The following is a 20,150-nucleotide window of genomic DNA, read 5'->3' on the forward strand; positions in this document are numbered from 1 at the left end:
CTAAACAGTTTTGCCTTTAGTTATACTTTAAGGGCCTATGTCAACAGCATAAGTTTGAAAAGCTTCTTAGATTATTCATAATTTAACAAGCACATTTAACCCGCAGATGGTTGGCATTCCCATAGACTTGCATGGGAATGCAAAACCTGATGCAAGCAAAAGCCAAACACCACATTACTTTATAGTGGTGCAGCATTGAGCCAAATATGACTCTATGTTTTCAGTAAAGACCAGAGGGGGGGGGGGGGGGGGGGGTATTTGCTCGGTGTGTGAGCGCTGCTGGCCAATCAGGGAGCCGGCAGGCACAGGAGCAGAGAGATGACATTTCCCGGCGCCCGCCCTGCGTCCTTGCAGTTCCGCCCTCTCTGTGACTGTGTAGGAAGCAGAGAGATTACATCAGCACCTCGTTTTAGTGTGCAGGAGAAGAGTAGGTTAAAGACTGACCCCCCCTATACAGGATTATCAATTATCCTGAAAGTAGACAGACTACAGCTTTCTGCTTGGAGTGGACACTGCATGTAATGTTTTTCAACCTTATAGGGAACATTTTCCACACTGGACGAGTCTTTGGAGTAAGGTCCAAATAGAAGGTAACAATGTACCAACTGGCAGAGATACTTGCTTAATAGATTTCAATGACCCTCTTTCCAAGTCCTTCTGGAATCAATCCGAACCATCCATCAATTCTATGTAATGACTTTGGAGAAGCACGAGCCTTGCTCACCTTGCAAGGTACAGAACAAAGTATAAACAGCACATTGGTGGAAGTAACCCATAAAAGGGTAAGTTTGCCTTTACGGAAAATCTGTAAGGTGAACTTACACTGGACCCCCCCCATGTCCCGCTGTGCTGGAGTTCCATGATCTCCTGCTGTCAGACACGGGGATGTAGCTTTACTGGTCAGGGGGATTTCAAATCCCTGTGGCTTAATCTCCTATCCGTACCTCTCCGCTTGTAGTTAGGAAGCATTCCAATTGGTCAGCACCGTCACATGGACGGCGCTGACCAATCAGACTCCATCTAGCCCAGTGGTTTTCAACTCCTGTCCTCGGGACCCACCAACAGGCCAGATTTTAAGTATTACCTCGGGGACATGCAGAATACTGTAATCACTGAGCAGCAAATGATAGCACCTGTGATGTATTTCAGTTATCTCGCAAACCTGGCCTGTTAGTGGGTCCTGAGGACAGAAGTTGAGAACCCCTGATCTAGCCCATCCCGTCAGTGCTGGAGGAGAGAGAAATCCAGGAGGATTTCAAATCCCCAGACCAATGAAGCGCCATCCCAGTGCCCAACAGCAGGGGATCACGGGACTCCGGTTCAGTGGGAGATGGGAAGGGGGTCCAGTGTAAGTTCACCTGGCAGATTTTCTGTAAAAGTGAACTTGCACTTTAACAGGGAATTCTTTCCCCAAGAGAAGGGGGGGGGGGGGTGTGTCCTGTATTATGTCCTGTCCTAAACTATGAATCCTGTACAAATAGTGATCAGAAGACATTTTTTTTTTCAGTTAGTCCGCTTCTCTTTTAAGTGCCAGTTCACACCAGTGCATTGACCTGCTTTGAGCACAGCTGTAAAGACAAACACAGATCAACGGAAGGACATCTGAAAAACAATTTTCAAAGTGCCCTATTCACACCATAACACCACGCATGCATATCAACGCACATTAAAAAGTCAAAGGAAAATTAAAAGATGTCAGCGTGCGTTAAGAGATTGAGGGAAACGTACATGCATTTTCCATACACTTTAGCACAAGTCTGTGTGAACTGACCCTAAATCATACAAGTAAATTTTAACCATTTTCAATGAACTTTTGATTTCAAAGATGGCTGAAAGTATTGAAGACAACCTAATGCCAACAGTCCCGATTTTTAGGAAAACTATTGCTGGTACGTTGCCTTGACTCATTGGGGGAAACCGATAAAAAGTTTGAGGCAAAAAACTATCGCAACTGGAGTGCAGACAATCGGCTTTTAAATGTTCATTTTCTAAGCTGTGTGGAAAAAAATTTAAGATAGAAGCTGATTGTTTGCTATGGGCAATAGCACCAGCGGAGATAGAACTGGTCTCAGATACTTTTTTATTAATTCCTCCCATTAGGTCAATGTAGCTATTGGAAGCTCGTTGAAATTATTACAACGCCTAGTGCTTGGCCAGCATTAGCCCAATCCAAAGTGAACTTCAGCATATTATAACAAATCATCCACTGAGTAAATTGAGCAGCAACATTTTCTGCACCCAAGCGATCACCCAAATAATAATATCTTGAGTCTCGCCCTTTAGACTATATGAACGATAGCATCTGTGGTGCGTTTAAGTCACATGAGTGCACTTTAATAGAGAGAGAGTTCCTCCATTAAAAGTAAGCCTGTGCTTTGCCCATGCAGGCTTCTTAAATGCCCCCCATACACGTGATCCCATTGCTCTTCTGTTTAGCTAAATGAGCGAGAACAGCCCTGTGTAAGGTCTGAATTGCTCCGGTAGGTGCTTTCACATGACTAGGAACACCCACCCTGTCCCACATGCCAATGCTCTGGTGTCTACACTTAAACAGGTGGAGGACATCATGGCCCAAAAGTGACAGTGGGCCTGTTGATTTGCCATTCAGGCCCGAGTACGGTCACATATGGATGGTCTTGTGCTTCCTCATGCCTGAAAGCCCTTGGTTAGAAAGTGCTCTAGTGGTGCCGGAGCATAGTTTGGCAAGTATAACTGCCTTTGTGCTATCTGCAGAGACTATTACTTTGCTCAGAACAGGTAAAGTGACAGTGTCTCTTTAATGAGGAGAGCACCTAGTCCTAAACAGGAAATATTTGGTATTTCACACAAAATACTTAGAGATTTAGTTTGGTAAAAGAAAATACTTTGTCCCCCATGTATTTTTTTTTTTTTTTTTAATCAGCAGCACATGTTTTTCCTACATGGCAAAAAAAAAAAAAAAACTGTACAAATTCAACAAAAACAAAAATGGTTTCCTGTAACCATTCTGTCATGTAACATTACATAGGAAATGGTCTACCAAAGTACGGAAAAGTACACAGTAATATTAGTGAATGGCGAGACATATTCTGAAGTACGGAAAAGTTGCATAAATCCAGATGGCCAGGAGGAGTTTTTCATAATAAAAACACTGGTCTGAAATCCAAAAGATGGATGTGCGTCTTGTAAAAGGGAGCTCAGGAACTAGCCTTCTCTTGTCATCTTCAAGTTTCTATTTTCCTAGAAACAGCAATGTAAAAAGTTAAGGATCACAATTACAGCCAAAACAGAAATGTATAAATGAATCCGCGCAGTGGAAATAAAGGAGAATCAATGCACAATGTGGGATTTTGACACCCCCCCCCCCTACAGGTATTATAAAAGCAGCTGCTTCTACGCAATTTATTCCACCTGGGTGAAATAATGGATTAGATAGGGTGTGGAAGTAGGGGTAGCGCTACCTTATTAAATACCTAAAACTTAATGATGAAAATGTGTATGTTTAGTAGGGGTGCAACGGATCACAGTTGATCCGTGATCCGAACGGGTCACCCCCTTCGGATCGGAACACACTGTGATCCGCGGATTGCCACGGCTCTGGAGCTAGGCCGAAGCCGCGGTCTTTCCTAATGTTACGGCGGCGGCTCCGGAGCTAGGCCGAAGCCGCAGCCTTTCCTAATGTTATGGCCGCGGCTTCGGCCTAGCTCCGGAGCCGTGGCCATCTTGGTACACCCGGCGGCCCTACTCTGTTTACACCCACAGAGGAGGAGCCCGCACTCGTGGGACACGCCGCTCGTCTGTCGGTACTAGCTGGGGGGGTCACTGTCCTGAGCAGGAAGGGGGGGGTCACTGTCCTGAGCAGGGGGGGGGTCACTGTCCTGAGCAGGGGGGGGGGGGTCACTGTCCTGAGCAGGGGGGGGGGGGTCACTGTCCTGAGCAGGGGGGGGGGGGGGGCACTGTCCTGAGCAGGGGGGGGGGGTCACTGTCCTGAGCAGGGGGGGGGGGTCACTGTCCTGAGCAGGGGGGGGGGGGTCACTGTCCTGAGCAGGGGGGGGGTCACTGTCCTGAGCGGGGGGGGGGGTCACCGTCCTGAGCAGGGGGGGGGGGGGTCACTGTCCTGAGCAGGGGGGGGGGGGTCACTGTCCTGAGCAGGGGGGGGGGTCACTGTCCTGAGCAGGGGGGGGGGGGTCACTGTCCTGAGCAGGGGGGGGGGGGTCACTGTCCTGAGCAGGGGGGGGGGGGTCACTGTCCTGAGCAGGGGGGGGGGGGTCACTGTCCTGAGCAGGGGGGGGGGGTCACTGTCCTGAGCAGGGGGGGGGGGGTCACTGTCCTGAGCAGGGGGGGGGGGGTCACTGTCCTGAGCAGGGGGGGGGGGGTCACTGTCCTGAGCAGGGGGGGGGGGGTCACTGTCCAGAGGAGGGGGGGGGGTCTCTGTACTAAGAGGAGGGGGGGGGGGTCTCTGTACTAAGAGGAGGGGGGGGGGTCTCTGTACTAAGAGGAGGGGGGGGGTCTCTGTACTAAGAGGAGGGGGGGGGGCTCTGTACTAAGAGGAGGGGGGGGGCTCTGTACTAAGAGGAGGGGGGGGGTCTCTGTACTAAGAGGAGGGGGTCTCTGTACTAAGAGGAGGGGGGGGGGTCTCTGTACTAAGAGGAGGGGGGGGGGTCTCTGTACTAAGAGGAGGGGGGGGGGGTCTCTGTACTAAGAGGAGGGGGGGGGGTCTCTGTACTAAGAGGAGGGGGGGGGGGTCTCTGTACTAAGAGGAGGGGGGGGGGGGTCTCTGTACTAAGAGGAGGGGGGGGGGGGTCTCTGTACTAAGAGGAGGGGGGGGGGTCTCTGTACTAAGAGGAGGGGGGGGGTCTCTGTACTAAGAGGAGGGGGGGGGGTCTCTGTACTAAGAGGAGGGGTCTCTGTACTAAGAGGAGGGGGGGGGGGGCTCTGTACTAAGAGGAGGGGGGGGGGGGTCTCTGTACTAAGAGGAGGGGGGGGTCTCTGTACTAAGAGGAGGGGGGGGGGGGGGTCTCTGTACTAAGAGAGGGGGGGGGGTCTCTGTACTAAGAGGAGGGGGGGGGGGTCTCTGTACTAAGAGGAGGGGGGGGGGGTCTCTGTACTAAGAGGAGGGGGGGGGTCTCTGTACTAAGAGGAGGGGGGGGGTCTCTGTACTAAGAGGAGGGGGGGGGTCTCTGTACTAAGAGGAGGGGGGGGGTCTCTGTACTAAGAGGAGGGGGGGTCTCTGTACTAAGAGGAGGGGGGGGTCTCTGTACTAAGAGGAGGGGGGGGGGGTCTCTGTACTAAGAGGAGGGGGGGTACTATAGTTGGTGGGGGGGGGGAGGAGATGTGGATATTACAGTGGGGGAGATTATTTTTAATATTTTTTTGCCGATCCGAAATGATCCGATCCGTGAATCCGTGAGTTTTTTGATCCGTTGCACCCCTGTTTTGCGTTCAAAAAAATGGTGCAACTTATGCCTGAAAACAGTGTGCCATCCTGCAACTGGTGCAATAAAAACAAATGATGAAAAGATGTATTAATATATGAATAATTGGTTGAATAATTAATTAAATATATATAAATATAAATAATACAAAGTGCTCGAGTGTTAATTAATGTGCTGAATATACATAAACAGTGAGTGAATTGCTGTGCTCTCTATATCACAAGTTCTAAAGTGCTTTACGCCGGGTGAACTTCTGTTCCTGTATTGCACACAGTGACCACCTCAAACAGTGCGCTTATATGGTCCGCACTCACCGGATCCTTCACCCCCTCCTGGGGTGTAACACGTTCACAGTGTGTGCCACTGTGCAGCACTCTGGCAATAATCCGTCCTGCAGTATTCCTGGTGGCGCTTCCAGTGACAACCCCATATGTAGGAGAGAAAGAAAAAGTCAGGTCGACGAAACCGGTCGAGCGTTTTGACAGAACGTCACAACACTTCCGTTTGCAATGCATGTAGCATGAAATGCTTTGTTTAACTGCCCAAATGCGAGTACCCATTTATTCAATAAAAATACAATTTTAAATACCTTTCTCTCCTACATATGGGGTAATAACTGGTAGCACCACCAGGAATACAGCAGGACGGATTATTGCCAGAGTGCTGCACAGTGGCATACACAATGAATGTTTTACACCCCAGGAGGGGGTGAAGGATCCGGACTCGTGCAAGTGCAGTAGGGAACCGGGAAGTGAAGCCGTGGGCGCGCTGGACAGGCAAGTGTCCATATTTTAAAAGTCAGCAGCTGCAGTATTTGTAGCTGCTGGCAGACCTCTGCTTTAAAGACAACTATAACAGGAAAACTTGCATGGAGATAAGAAACAAATACATGTAATCAGAGTTCACACAACGTACAGTTGTATAACTCGACAGGGGTGGGTGGTTCATGGAGTATGATAACTCTTCCTGTATACCCGTTTTGGCTGTAGATAGGGTGTGGACGTAGGGGTGGTGCTACCTTATTAAATACCTAAAACCCATACTGTATGAAGTGGAGTACCCAATAGCATCCGCATAACACTGGGAACACCTGGGAAGGAAGGAAGGAACCCCCCCCCCCCCCATCTTGAATGACCTATCATTCCACCATATTCTGAAATGCTGCTTACCTTACAGCAGTAAGGCAAGAAGGTAGTACACCTACGGGTGTTACTCACCGAAGAGCCACCTCTCACGGAAGTCACAGTGCCACCTGTCATTGTTACAGAGCACCTGTATACTGCCACCTTGCACCTTGGATCCAGAGGAACTTTCCTTTCTGAGATTCGCCAGCACCCACAGCACTTTTGCTACACTTATAATGGACTTTTATTTTCATTTTATCATATAATTTGAACACTCATTGATTTTAAAAATCGTTGCTCTATTTCACTTGAAGTCACCCGTCATAGCACAATAGCACTTTGTTTATATTTATCCTCTCTATTTATTGTATTCAGCAAGAGACTTGCTGAGGGGAACAGCACCAGAAATACAGCAAGCATTGCAGCAAAAATTTTTTTTTTTTTTTAAATTATGATCAGTTAAAAGATTTTTTCCTGGAATTCTACTTTAAAGTGGTTCTAAAGCATACATATTTGTTTTTATCTTAATGCATTCTTTGCATTAAAGTAAAAATTGTTTAGGCATTGATTGTGGCCCCTTTGCACATTACATGCAAAAAATAAAATAAAAAATTGCCTTTGTTGTAAAGATGAACTTATGATTTAAAAGTATAACTCCACTTTTGTTGAGAAAAAAAACCTTCCCCTCTGGGTGATCGATGTACATTGCAAGGATTATAACAAACTTTGTTGCAGATTCCTACCTTTTGTTATTCTGAAGAGACCCATGTGCGTTTGTCTGTGCCTCTGTTCTCAGTGGGTCTAATGGGATTGGTTTCATAATTAACTGTCAGGTGTTAAGCTACAGGGCACTAATGAGGAAATCTGCTGGGCCATGTTGTCGACAAATGCCCCCATCGAATAGTGCCCGCACATGCGCAGGACGGAACCACACTCCAGCTGAGTTGGAGATCAGCTGGAGTGACGTGACCAGGGCGCATATCATAGGAGGTATCTCTTGATGGGAGATGCCATTTCACGGGCACAATTAAAACCTATACAAACAGTGAGGGAGACCGTAGTCCTCCCATTGTCCCTTGCTATTGTGGGGCGGCTGATGGTCCGGTTTGCTGTGTTTAACGGCCGGTTTTGCCTGTGTGAAAGGGCGGGTTGCAACACAGACAAAACCGGCCCTTCAACACAGCCACATGCCGCCCTCCAGCAGTAGCAATGCACAATCTGAGAACTACGGTATACCCCTGTGGTTTGAACAGGTTTAAAAATTATGCCTTTGAAATGCCATCTGCCATCGAGAGATACCTCCTACGATGTGCGCATGTGCCCGGTCATGTCAGCCAAGCAAATCAGCTGTTCCATGGCGTACGGCTGTGGTGAAGCTTGGGCAACGTGCCAGCCTCACACTGAGACTGGATGCTTTATGATAAAATGGTGCCCCAGGAACGACATCAGATTAGTGACAAAACGCGTTGGTCGCGCAGGCTTGCACTATTGCTTGCCAGCTTTCTGATTATTTCTAACACTTCTATTGCATGCTTGTAAGCATATTATTTATTTAAATAAAATACCACCCGGTTTTACCGATGGCAATTCCCCTCTTGTTTTCGGAGTGGATTCCAGTGGTTTGCTGCTGACTGTTGAATACATATACAGTCTCTAGGAACGCCTGGTTTGTTCGGCTATTGGAGGTGCTGGGAGGATCAAAGTCCCCTGGCTGGGTATTAGCCGCAAGCTCAAACAGCTTGTGTAGCTGGTAGGCTTGCACTATATCATGGGTGCTCAACCTGTGGCTCTCCAGCTGTTGCAGAACTACAATTCCCATGAGGCATTGGAAGCCGCTGACAGTTACAAGCATGACTCTCGAAGGCAGAGGCATGATGGGACTTGTAGTTCCGCAACAGCTGGAGAGCCACAGGTTGAGCACCCATGCACTATATGGTGGCGGATTCACGTTGTCTCAAAAGTCACGGAAGATTTCACTATAGTGTGTTGCTGCGATCACTTATTCAATTACCATTGACTTTAGGACGGTTGATTCACATGTATTGACTTATTCACTATAATCAAATTTTATACACACACAACTATATATATATATATATATATATATATATATATATATATATATATATATATATATATATATATATATATATATATATATATATATATATATATATATATAAAAAAAAAACACACACAAAAAAAGTAGCTACCCATTTACAAACATGAAGAAAAGAGGAAATGTACGTATGGCTTTGGGGAAATGTGGGACTTTTTAGTGAACAACATGTAATCAGAGTATATTCTATGGTGAGTAATGAAGTGAAGTAATAGGACCCATCCATCTTACCTCTGGTGGAGGTGGTTTAATAGTGACAGGCTGCGACGTCCGTCGGGGCGGGGAAGGTTTTGGCTGCACTTGCTGTTGTACGACAGGGTTATAATACGTCACTCCTCCATACACCTGTGACTGTGCCTAACACAAGAAAAAAAAAAAAAGCAAAACACCTTAACATATTTAAATCCCACTAAATATCATTACCTCATCTTTCACCTTTCTGAAACTACCTCTGCAAACTTTAGAGAAAGTTGACGTAAAAGCCTTTTTCTATCCACACTAATACTGTAACAAGAGCTGGAAACTGTAGAACAGAGACACGCTCTGTTCACTGCCAGCTGCATCTTCAGTTTTCTGAAAAAGTTAGCCTATACAACACAAAAAAGGGTCATTAGTCATTGACACACTGTTGAACATAAACGGACTTTAGGAAAAAAATATTTTTTTTTTAATTAAAACCCAAATATATAAAAAAAATAAAAATCTGCATGAAAGGGCTAAAAGCTCTACCAAGTTAAAAATGTTACAAAACCCAGGACCCTGCATTCACTATATCTGGTCTCATTGTACACAGAAAATGGCAATACAATTATTTTAGTAAATATAAACTGCTAAATACCTTTTTTCATCAGCAGTATATAGCAGTCTTGTGACTTCCATCAGTGCCTGGTTAAATCTTTTAGGAGTTTTCATCCCCCCCCCCCCCCCCCCCCCGATTGTCCTATGAGGCTGCAGGACCCCTGACCCTGTTTGGACAGTGCGGATTGGCCCTGTGTTGATCACATGCACTCTCCCAAGAAAACAAAAAACACAAAACTCTAGCAATACACACCAAACTGAGCATGTGCAGAGTGCCCCCAAGGCTCTGTTATCTCAGGAGATGGCTTTGGGACAGTGGAAGAAAAGGGGTGGGGGTCAGAGAAGACGGGATCAAACAGCCTTTTTACACAATGCAGAGAATTAACCCCTTAGGTTCCACTGTGCATGCAACAAGAATGCTTTACTGCATATACAGGCCGATTTTTACTGCTGTGGGTTTGGCAACACTAACTTCTGTATTTGTCCCTGTTAGTGAGATTTCTCCTCATTTTCTGGGCTAATACACATGACCTGGGGTGGATGTGATGGGAAAGTCCAAAACCTGGCAGAGCTTCTAACCCCCATTAACCTACAGTATTTTATCCTACTGGGAAAGGTTACCTTTACTTCCGGTTCTACAAAAAAAAAAAAAAAGGGAGTGAGGAAAACCACCACCTAAAAAAGTACCCACTTGGAGAGCACCCCTTGAAACCTTCTCTGGTGACGGCTGTGAAAGTTTGGATCTTCCATCACTTTGTTCTTTTGACCATGTCCACTGGCTAGAGAGCTACGAAACTTACCAGCAGGGATGGATTGGTAACTTTAGTTTCAATTCAGCAGAAACTCACAAAATAACCTCAGAACAGCATCTACCTACTGCCTGAAGACAAAGGGTTGTATATAAAACCCTGAAAATAATCTTAGTTCTCTGGGATTACCAAATATACAATTGAAAGCATAGTTACATCCATTTGGTCCTTTAACCACTTAACGACCGCCTCCTGCATATATACGTCAGCAGAATGGCACGGCTGGGCAGATGTATGTACAGGTACGTCCTGTACATCTACCCAGTCGCGGGCGCGCGCCCTTCCGTGACACGGTCCGAAGCCCTGAGACCCGATAGCCGCTGGGGTCCCCGGAGCTGAAGAACGGGGAGAGCCGTGTGTAAACTTGGCATCCCCGTGCTTCACTGTGGCGGCGTATCGATCGGGTCATCCCCTTTATAAGGAGACACAATCGATAACGTCACTCCTACAGCCACACCCCCCTACAGTTGTAAACACACACTAGGTGAAACATAACTCCTTCAGTGCCCCCTGTGGTTAACTCCCAAACTGCAACTGTCATTTCCACAGTAAACAATGCATTTTAAATGCATTTTTTGCTGTGAAAATGACAATGGTCCCAAAAATGTGTCAAAATTGTCCGAAGTGTCCGCCATAATGTCGAAGTCACGAAAAAAAAAGAAAAAAAAAAAAAAAAAAAAAAAAAAAATCGCTGATCGCCGCCATTAGTAGTAAAAAAAAAAAAAAAAAATTAATTAATAAAAATGCAATAAAACTATCCCCCATTTTGTAAACGCTATAAATTTTGCGCAAACCAACCGATACACTTATTGCGATTTTTTTTACCAAAAATATGTAGAAGAATACGTATCGGCCTAAACTGAGGAAAAACTATTTTATATATTTTTGGGAGATATTTATTATAGCAAAAAGTAAAAAATATTGTTTTTTTTCAAAATTGTCGCTCTATTTTTGTTTATAGCGCAAAAAATAAAAACCGCAAAGGTAATCAAATACTACCAAAAGAAAGCTCTATTTGTGTGGAAAAAAGGACGTCAATTTTGTTTGGGAGCCACGTCGCACGACCGGGCAATTGTCAGTTAAAGCGACGCAGTGCCGAATCGCAAATTAAGTGCTTAAGTGGTTAAAAAACAAAAAATAGTACATCAGCGGATCAGATTTCTGGCCTGTTCAACACATGCTGAGCTGGGCAGAAATCTGATCAGCTGATGTACTTTGTGTTACAGTTATCAGATATAATGTCCACAGCTACTGGAGGACTACATAACACCCCCACCTTCTGTGTTATGAAGAGGTGGTGGTGGTGTTTGAAGTGCTGTCTTATGGTGGGAAATTTGATTCTCCTTAGATACAGTAGAATGAGGGAGCGCTGTTACTGGCAGGATCGCCAAAATAAAATAAAAACAAATGCAAGTCGCATCCAAGGACTTACAAGGCTGCAACATTTTTACGCTTTTAACCATTTGTACAAACAATTTCCAGTGATAAACACCTGCTCACCTGTGTATTGGGATAGAGATGAGGTGGTGGTGGTGGGGGTAATGCACCTGGGGGATAAGGGTAGGCTGGGTTGCCAAAATTAATGACTCCAGGGGGAGCAGTGAAGTACGGTGGGGGCAGCAACTGCTGTGGGGGAGGCTGGCCTGGAGGAATGGAGACTGGCGCAGGGTAAAGGCTTGGGGTAGTCATGGGGGCAGGAGACTGGTGTGGGTGTAAACCTGAAACGAAAAAAAAAAAAAAAAAAAAATTATATATTTTATATAGGCGTTTCAAAAATATATGAATTAAGACATTTCTCAAGGAGTTGTGTATTTATTTTTCGTCTGTGCTAGTTTCCTTTGAATATTCTGGTTTCCTCCCACAATTAAAAAAAAAAATACACTTCATTCACTTATGACCAAATAGGGTTTTAGTGTGTATAAACTTATAGGAACATTTGATTTTAAGCTTCTCTAGAGAAAATCTTGCCATGCGTATACCATATTTATTCGAGTACAACGCGCACACGTGTATAACGCGCACACCTGATTTTCGATTAAAAATCGGTATAAAATCATTGTAATTGCCAAAAATCATTTATTGACAACGTAAACTGGTATAAACACAATACCGAAATAAAAGCCATGTCCCCCGTATGTGCAGCCATGTCCCCCGTATGTGCAGCCATGTCCCCCGTATGTGCAGCCATGTCCCCCGTATGTGCAGCCATGTCCCCCGTATGTGCAGCCATGTCCCCCGTATGTGCAGCCATGTCCCCCGTATGTGCAGCCACCTACTGTTAATCACCGCGGCGCGGGAACATTACAGACAGCGTTCGTTTGAACAGCTGTTTTCCCTGCCGCGCATAGACACTCCCCCTTGCTCGCGATTGGACAGATCCGTCCAAGGGGGAGTGTCTATGCGCGGCGGGGAAAACAGCTAACGTGCACCCAAACTTTGATTTATTTTTTTGGTATAAAATTTTGCGCGTTATACTCATATAAATACGGTATGTCCTGTAGCAAGTTCTACATAATATGATAGCGCTGTTGGCCCACAAATGGATGTATTAAAAAAGACACTTATGTTTGTCATTGCAACAGTACCTGTATCTGCACTGGGAAAAGAAAGCTGTTCAGAGACAAACACCATGGTCTGAATGAGATCAAAAACACAAAATGGACCAGACACTGAGAGAACCGGATTCACAAGCAGCTCAATAAAGAGACTTGTAATAGCTCAACAGGGCAGCACGGAAGCTTAGTGGTTAGCACTTCTGCCGGGCAGCGATGGGGTTCTCAGTTTGAATTCTGACCAAGACACGGTCTGCTTAGAGTTTGCTCTCTCTGTCCTTGTGTTAAAACCTTCCGGGTACACCAGTTTACTTACACACTCCATACAGACATGGTGGTAAATTAATTGGTTCCGGTTACAAAACTGTTCCTAGTATGATATTCTACTGAGAGAACATTCAAGACTGCTGCTTTACCATCTGTCCCAACAAAAGATAAATCGCTTAGATTCCCTAGGTTAAAAGCGCCGACAATAATAACAGATATTAGCAATTGTAGGATGCCATGGCACAGCTGATGGTAGAACCAGAAAATAATTACTGCCAAGGTATGTACCGCCATACACAGGAAATTGCACTGCTCAAAAAAATTAAAGGAACGCTTTTGAAATCAGAACTCCTGGGATATTGATCTGGTCAGTTACGTAGCAGAGGGGGAGGGGTGTATACAGAGGGGGTTAATCAGTTTCAGCTGCTTTGCTGTTAATTGAAATTAACAACAGGTGCACTAGATGGGCGACAATGAGACAACCTCCAAAACGGGAATGGTATTTCAGGTAAAGGGGTCTGACATTTGACCGTTTTTCACTAGTTTTGTATTTGACAAGGGTCAGTGTCACTACTGGTAGCACGAGGCAATACTTGGACCCTATAAAGGTTGCACAGGCAGTACAACTCCTCCAGGATGGCACATCAATACGTGCCATTGCCAGAAGGTTTGCTGTGTCTCCCAGCACAGTCTCAAGAGCATGGAGGAGATTCCAGGAGACAGGCAGTTACTCTAGGAGAGCTAAACAGAGCCATAGAAGGTACGTAACCCATCAGCAGTACTGGTATCTGCTCCTTTGTGCAAGGAGGAACAGGATGAGCACTGCCAGAGGCCTACAAAAATCACCTCCAGCAGGCCACTGGTGTGAATGTCTCTGACCAAACAATCAGAAACAGACTTCATTGGGGTGGCCTGAGGGCCCAACCTCCTCTGGTGTGCTCTGTTCTCAACGCCGGACACTGTGGAACTCGATTGGCATTTTCCATTGCACAGCAGAATTGGCAGGTCCGCCACTGGTGCCCCATGCTTTTCACAGATGAGAGCAGGTTCACCCTGAGCATATGTGACAGACGTGAATGGTTCTGGAGAAGCCGGAGAACTTTATGCTGCCTGCAACATCGTTCAGCATGATGGACAAGTGGTGGGTCAGTGATGGTCTGGGGAGGCATAACCAAGGAGGGACACACAGACTTCTACAGGCTACACAATGGCACCCTGACTGCCATTAGGCATCGAGAGGAAATCCTTGGACCCATTGTTAGATCCTACGCTGGTGCAGTGGGTCCTGGGTTCCTCCTGGTGCACGACAATGCCCGGCCTCATGTGGCGAGAGCATGCAGCCAGTTCCTGGAGGATGGAGAAATGTATACCATTGAATGGCCCCCATGCTCACCTGACCTAAATCCAAAAGAACACCTCTGGAAAATTATGTTTCGGTACATCCGGTGCCGCAGGTTGCACCTCAGTCTTCAGGAGCTCAGTGATGCTCTGGTCCAGATCTGGGAGGAAATACCCCAGGACACCATCCGTCATCTCATTAGGAGCATGCCCTGATGTTGTCAGGCATGCATGCAAGCACTTGGGGGCCATACAAACTACTGAGGACCATTTTGTTGTTGCAATGAAATTTCAGCAAAATGGACTAGCTTGCTGCATAATTTTTTCACTTTGATTTTCGGGGGGGCCTTTAAAATCAGCCCTCTGTAGGTGGATAATTTTCATTTCCATCAAACGATGTACCATCCATTCATTCCTACCCAGTCCATATCAATATAGATATCCAGCATGAGATTTTTCCCCGTTGAGATCTGATATGTTTTCAAAGTGTTCCTTTAATTTTTTTGAGCAGTGTACTACACATCTTATACAGAAGCCTTCCAAAGTCCCACTGCCATTTGATTGATTTAGATATACGGCACTGAAAAGACATACAGTCTATCCAGCCTTAAAGTGTTTGTGAACTCATAAGTATAAATCACTGCCAGCCCCTCTATTATAGGCAGGCATAACATACTATATATGGCTTATAAAAACGAGGCATGGAAATACTTTTTTAGAGCCATCTTGAGGCCAGTCACGTGACTCGTGGGGCGCTGTACAGCGCCGAGATCTCCCTCTGACATCAGCCGGGGAGGTCTATATATCAACTCAGCTCCTCCTTCAGTAGCCCTGGAGACCATCCAAGTCACGTGACCGCCCGACGCTCGCTCTTAAAGTGGTTGTTTACCCCAATTAAAAGACAAAATTAATAAATAAACAAACCCTGCAAGACAAAATGGCATAATGACCTAGTATGCATCGGATGTGGCCAGAGCTGCGATGACATCACTCATGCACGCGGGAGCTGGCAGTCATGGCACAGGCCCTTCAGAAATGGCACGGTCAAGCCGTTTCTTCAGTGCGCATGCGGCGATGTCGGCGCAAGCATATATGCTAAATATCTCCTAAACCGTGCAGGTTTAGGAGATATTTACAGTACCTACAGGTAAACCTTATTATACCTGTAGGTACAAGTGGTGCAACTAGATTTACAACCACTTTAAAAAGGTATTCTTCAAAAAATCTGCAGGGTATCAAATAATTATTTTCCCCAATGTATGTCCTATTGTGAGCAAAGATTGGCGCTTCCATTTTGGGGTTTTCTTGAAGTAGGATGGTCAGGGGCCTTATTACAGCATAGAATTGTTTAGGTAACAAAGAGAGGAAAGTTAAGTGCACATTTACTCAGTAACATTAAAAGACAAGTATGCGTCTATTGCAGTTTAAAACCATAAATTCATGAATGTCAAATTCTATAAAAGTGTTTGTTTCCCCCCCCCCCCCCCAACCAAAAAATAAAAAAATAAATTGGAGATCATGTTCCCTTAACTTCAATCCCTTCCTGCACAGGACAATTTTCAGTTTTCAGCGCTGTCGCGCTTTGAATGACAATTCCGCAGTCATACAACATTGTACCCAAACTAAACTTTTATCATTTTCTGGGGAGTTTATTAACTGCAGGGAAAAAAAAATGTCTGAAGTCAAAAACAGAAGTTGTAAAAATGTGCAATGTGCATGAGGCCTTATAGAGCCAACTGCCCCTCATTCATAGTGTATGTAACTTAAAGGCAGTTAACGTCCTTAAACACTCAAATACCAAGTACCTGGGTGGGGAAGGTGCATTTCTTGCTGTACAATCATGCCCTGAGGGGGCAAAGGGGAAGAGCCATCAGTGTGAGCATATATTGGTCCTTGGTACTGGACTGAAGAATCAAAAAGAAGAAATTAGTACACCAAAGCAATTTTTCCTGCAACAAATAAGAGCAGAATACATCAGTGAGGCACTCACGTGGATCATAGTAATGACCTTCCATAAGGCTGATGTGCATGGGAGCGGGAGCAGGATCAGGAACCGGCCTCTGACGCTGGGAGGAATACCTCTTGACACGGCCACTTTGAACTCCCTACATAGCAGGTAATAAACAAATCTTCACTCTAATTACTGCCAACCAAGAGCAGTAGGGCACAGAACTACATATTTAGGTGAACTGTCAAAATAGCCATATAAAAATACTGTTTAACTAGTCCCCCCCCCCCCCCATATCTTCAAAACTGGGTAGCCATGCAAGCACCACAATTTTTCCTTTTTTAGCTTTGTGGGCATATTCTGGGTCACTTGCCTCTCATTCGACTTTTAATGACCAGCAAGAGGTAAGCCATATCACTGTCCAACAAACATATAGGCTACATATGACGCTGCCAACTTGGAACCATCCCAACTTTGCATTTCTGCCAGAACTGTGTGAATCACAAGACTGGCTGAACAGAAGAAGATATTTTAGCAGGCAAATCAGTTCACAAACATTTCATTTAAAGGGTCACTAAAGGAAAAAAATTTTTTAGCTGAAATGATTGTTTACAGGGCATAGAGACATAATAGTTAACTGATTCCTTTTAAAAATGATTAAAAATTGATAAAAAAACAATCATATAATGTGCCTGCAGTGTAGTTTCGTTTTTGCTGTTGTTTGCTGGTTTTCTGATGTACAGAGAGCCACTAGAGGGCAGTCAGCCAATAGAGAGCAGTGATACTTTGTCTAAAACTCCTCAGCACCAATCCAGTTTCGTTTTACACACAGTAATCACACCTCCTTGATTAGTGACCACCGTGAGAAATCTCCCAGTACTGTGGTTATCAGGAAACAGGCAACCAGGATGTGTCCAGAACAGAGAGGATTTACAGCAACATCAGAGCAAAAACGAACAATGAGGACATGAAACCAGGACTGCAGCAAGGTAAAGGAAGCTATTTAGCTAAAAAAATAAATTCCTTTAGTGACCCTTTAATTTGGCTGTTTGGCTGGGGGGTTCCACTTTAATTTTACCTTGCACCATTTTATTACATGAACATTTCCACTTCCTTTTCCCTCCTGTTCTTTTACAATTAACATCTACACATACCGTGGTGCCTGGTATAAGGGGCGTACTCTTCCTGTGTGTATACTGGGGTAACTTCCTGACAACTCAGGAAAACAGAAGTGGCTTGGGGAAGCTACAAAACATTTTCAACAGAACAAGTCGAGTTTAATGTGACCAGTATGCCAAGGATGCAGCATGTTCCATGAATGATAGAGGTTAGACCTGCACTGAAGAGGACAGTGCAACCACTATGCATCACTACTAGCCAGGAAACACAGCATGCACATCTCATTAAATTGAAAGTACAAGTAAACAATCTAATGTGTTTGGGTAAAGTCTGAATTTCTGTCAAAGATTTTACCTCAACAAAAAAACTTGCAGTAAAAACAACACAGCCATTCTATGTCAATGGGAGTTTCTTACCATTCCCTCCATGCGGCCATATTGTGGGGGTGCTCCAGGCATGTGAATGTGATTCTGAATACCTGTTAAAAGTTGTTTAAAAAGATAAAAAATAATAATAATTTTATGAACACATGCTTAATACCCCCCATATTTTCTGCATGTGTACATACAAAAACCAACCAATACTGAACTACAGTGCATTCGTTATACACACACTGTAGGCATTCATTTTCTGCAGAGAACAAATTCTCAGTCTATGATTCCACTTGAATCTATTACATTCTTGAAACATTTTGAAACAAAGAATGGCAAATACCTACTTTATTTTGTCCAATCAGGGAAATTTCACTTCCTGCCCTGGAGACACAACTGGACATAAGTGGAGATTTGCCTATAGATACAACTTTGGGTAGGTGAGCTGTAGTGCGTTGTTACAATGCATCGCACAGGTAACTTTTTTTTTTCCCCTAAAGTGATTCTAAAGCCTAATTTTTTTTGCCTTAAAGGGGTTGTAAAGGAAAACATATTTTTTTCATAATAAGCATCCTTTACCTGCAGACATTCCTCTTTTCACTTCCTCATTGTTCGTTTTTGCTCAGAAGTTGCTCTATTTCTTCTCTGTTCTGTTCACTTCCTGCTTGTCTGATTTTACTCACCACCGTGATGGGAGGCTTTACTGCGGTGGTCAGTGACGTGCTCACCCCCTCCTGGGAACTACATCTGTGTGGCAGGACGCTCTCTACGTGGTTAGAGGCTTCAAGGAGATGAGAATTACTGGGCGTGCCGCAATGCATACTGGGAAATGTAGTTCTTACATGAACGAGCGCCGCAAACCAGGAAGTGAATGAGAGAACAGAAACTAGAACGCCGGAGGTGATATAGATGAAGGAATTTAATAGGCATTTACTCGTTTTTTAACAGAATCATTACACTATTCTGTCTGTCTACCTTGCAGACATTAATTTTAGGCAAAAATTATTTTTCCTTTACAACTCCTTTAATGCAGTCTTCGAATTTGGCTCCCCTCCCCCACACTTACTTGAGCCCTCATTCGATCCAGATCTGTGTATGACTGAAAGTTTTCTCACCCCTTCCTTCCATGTGTCATTGGCTTCGCTGGGGCACCAGGAGCCATTGGTTTCCACTGCTGTTAAAGCCAGTGAAAAAAAGGAGCGGGGGGCAGGGCCGGCTTCCTATGGGGGGCTCTGGACAGTAAGAAAGAGCCAGGAGCACCAGCAGGAGACCCGCAAAATTGCAGAATCTTGTTCCTACTTTTTCCAGTGCACGCCAATTCAGAGCCAAATGCATATGATGTGAATAAACCTTTTACACATAAAGCGAACCTTCAGTAATTTTTTCAACGTTCCATCTATGAAGATCATAGAATAGATCATATATCTATTTTTCATACTACTGCGACTTCAAAGTCTCGCGAATTTCAGGGAATGCCTGTGCAAGACCCCTTTCAAACTAGAGCGATTTGCAGATCCTAAACAGCTGCTGCCTTTCACACTGAAGCAGTGCGCTGCGCTAGCAAGACGGTACAAAAGAAGTCATGCTAGCATCTTTGGAGCAGTGTGTATACCGTTCCTGCCCATACAAATCAATGGGACAGCGCGGCTATATCGCCGGCAATGCGCCTCTGCAGAGGTGCTTTTTAACCCTTTCGCGTTCGCCAGCGGGGGTAAATCCACCCCCACTAGCAGCCGAATAGCGCCGTGAAATTGGCAGTAAAGCGCCACTAAAAATAGCGGCGCTTTACCGCTGACGCTGCTCAGTGTCCCAGTGCCCAGTGTGAAAGGGGCTCAAGTGGCATCAAAATCGGACCAAAAGTAGTGCAGGGACTACTTTGAAGTCGGAACGACTTCAAGTCGTAGTAATATGAATGGTTGTCATTGGAATACTTTGCCAAGTGTGAAAGGGGCCTAAATCCTCTGCCCTTGTTTTAACTTTAGCGATAGTAAAACATTTTTTTTCTGCCAGTAAATACCTTATACAGCCCACTTCCTGTTTCTTGTCTGGTCATTAGCCTAGGCTTATGACATCATGCACAGCTCTCTCACTCTTGTGAGAGTTTGCCAGGAAGGGAGGGGGGGAATGAGTCATATGAGGGCCAATCAGAGCTGCATAGATGAAGGTGTGCCTCTGTGTGTCTATGTAAATTGCAGGAAGTGAAAAAGAAAGAAGCAGCTTCAGCTGCCCACAGTTAAAATGGTTGCAGCCAGACTCAGTGGAAGGAGATTTCTGCAGCATATTTGGCAAGT

At 45.1% G+C, this 20,150-nt stretch overlaps 1 protein-coding gene across 3 annotated transcripts in view; it reads right to left on the minus strand.

Annotated features, from left to right (window-relative positions):
- Positions 1 to 1,494: 1,494 nt before the first annotated feature.
- CASC3 (CASC3 exon junction complex subunit) overlaps positions 1,495 to 20,150 on the minus strand; it is a 49,896-nt gene continuing 31,240 nt past the window's right edge. The window contains exons 8-14 of one of the 3 annotated variants that reach the window (XM_040330591.1): positions 17,905 to 17,966; positions 16,412 to 16,526; positions 16,227 to 16,325; positions 11,765 to 11,982; positions 8,889 to 9,014; positions 5,729 to 5,825; positions 1,495 to 3,219 (exon numbers count right to left, since the gene is read on the minus strand). In XM_040330591.1, the coding sequence (XP_040186525.1) occupies positions 5,763 to 5,825; positions 8,889 to 9,014; positions 11,765 to 11,982; positions 16,227 to 16,325; positions 16,412 to 16,526; positions 17,905 to 17,966 (683 nt within the window). In that variant the 3' untranslated portion in view covers positions 1,495 to 3,219; positions 5,729 to 5,762. Of the gene's footprint in view, positions 3,220 to 5,728; positions 5,841 to 8,888; positions 9,015 to 11,764; positions 11,983 to 16,226; positions 16,326 to 16,411; positions 16,527 to 17,904; positions 17,967 to 20,150 lie in introns of all 3 variants that reach the window. The other 2 variants (XM_040330590.1, XM_040330592.1) reach the window with 2 other exon arrangements.

Source organism: Rana temporaria, chromosome 12, assembly GCF_905171775.1.
Source record: "Rana temporaria chromosome 12, aRanTem1.1, whole genome shotgun sequence".
NCBI lineage: Eukaryota > Metazoa > Chordata > Amphibia > Anura > Ranidae > Rana > Rana temporaria.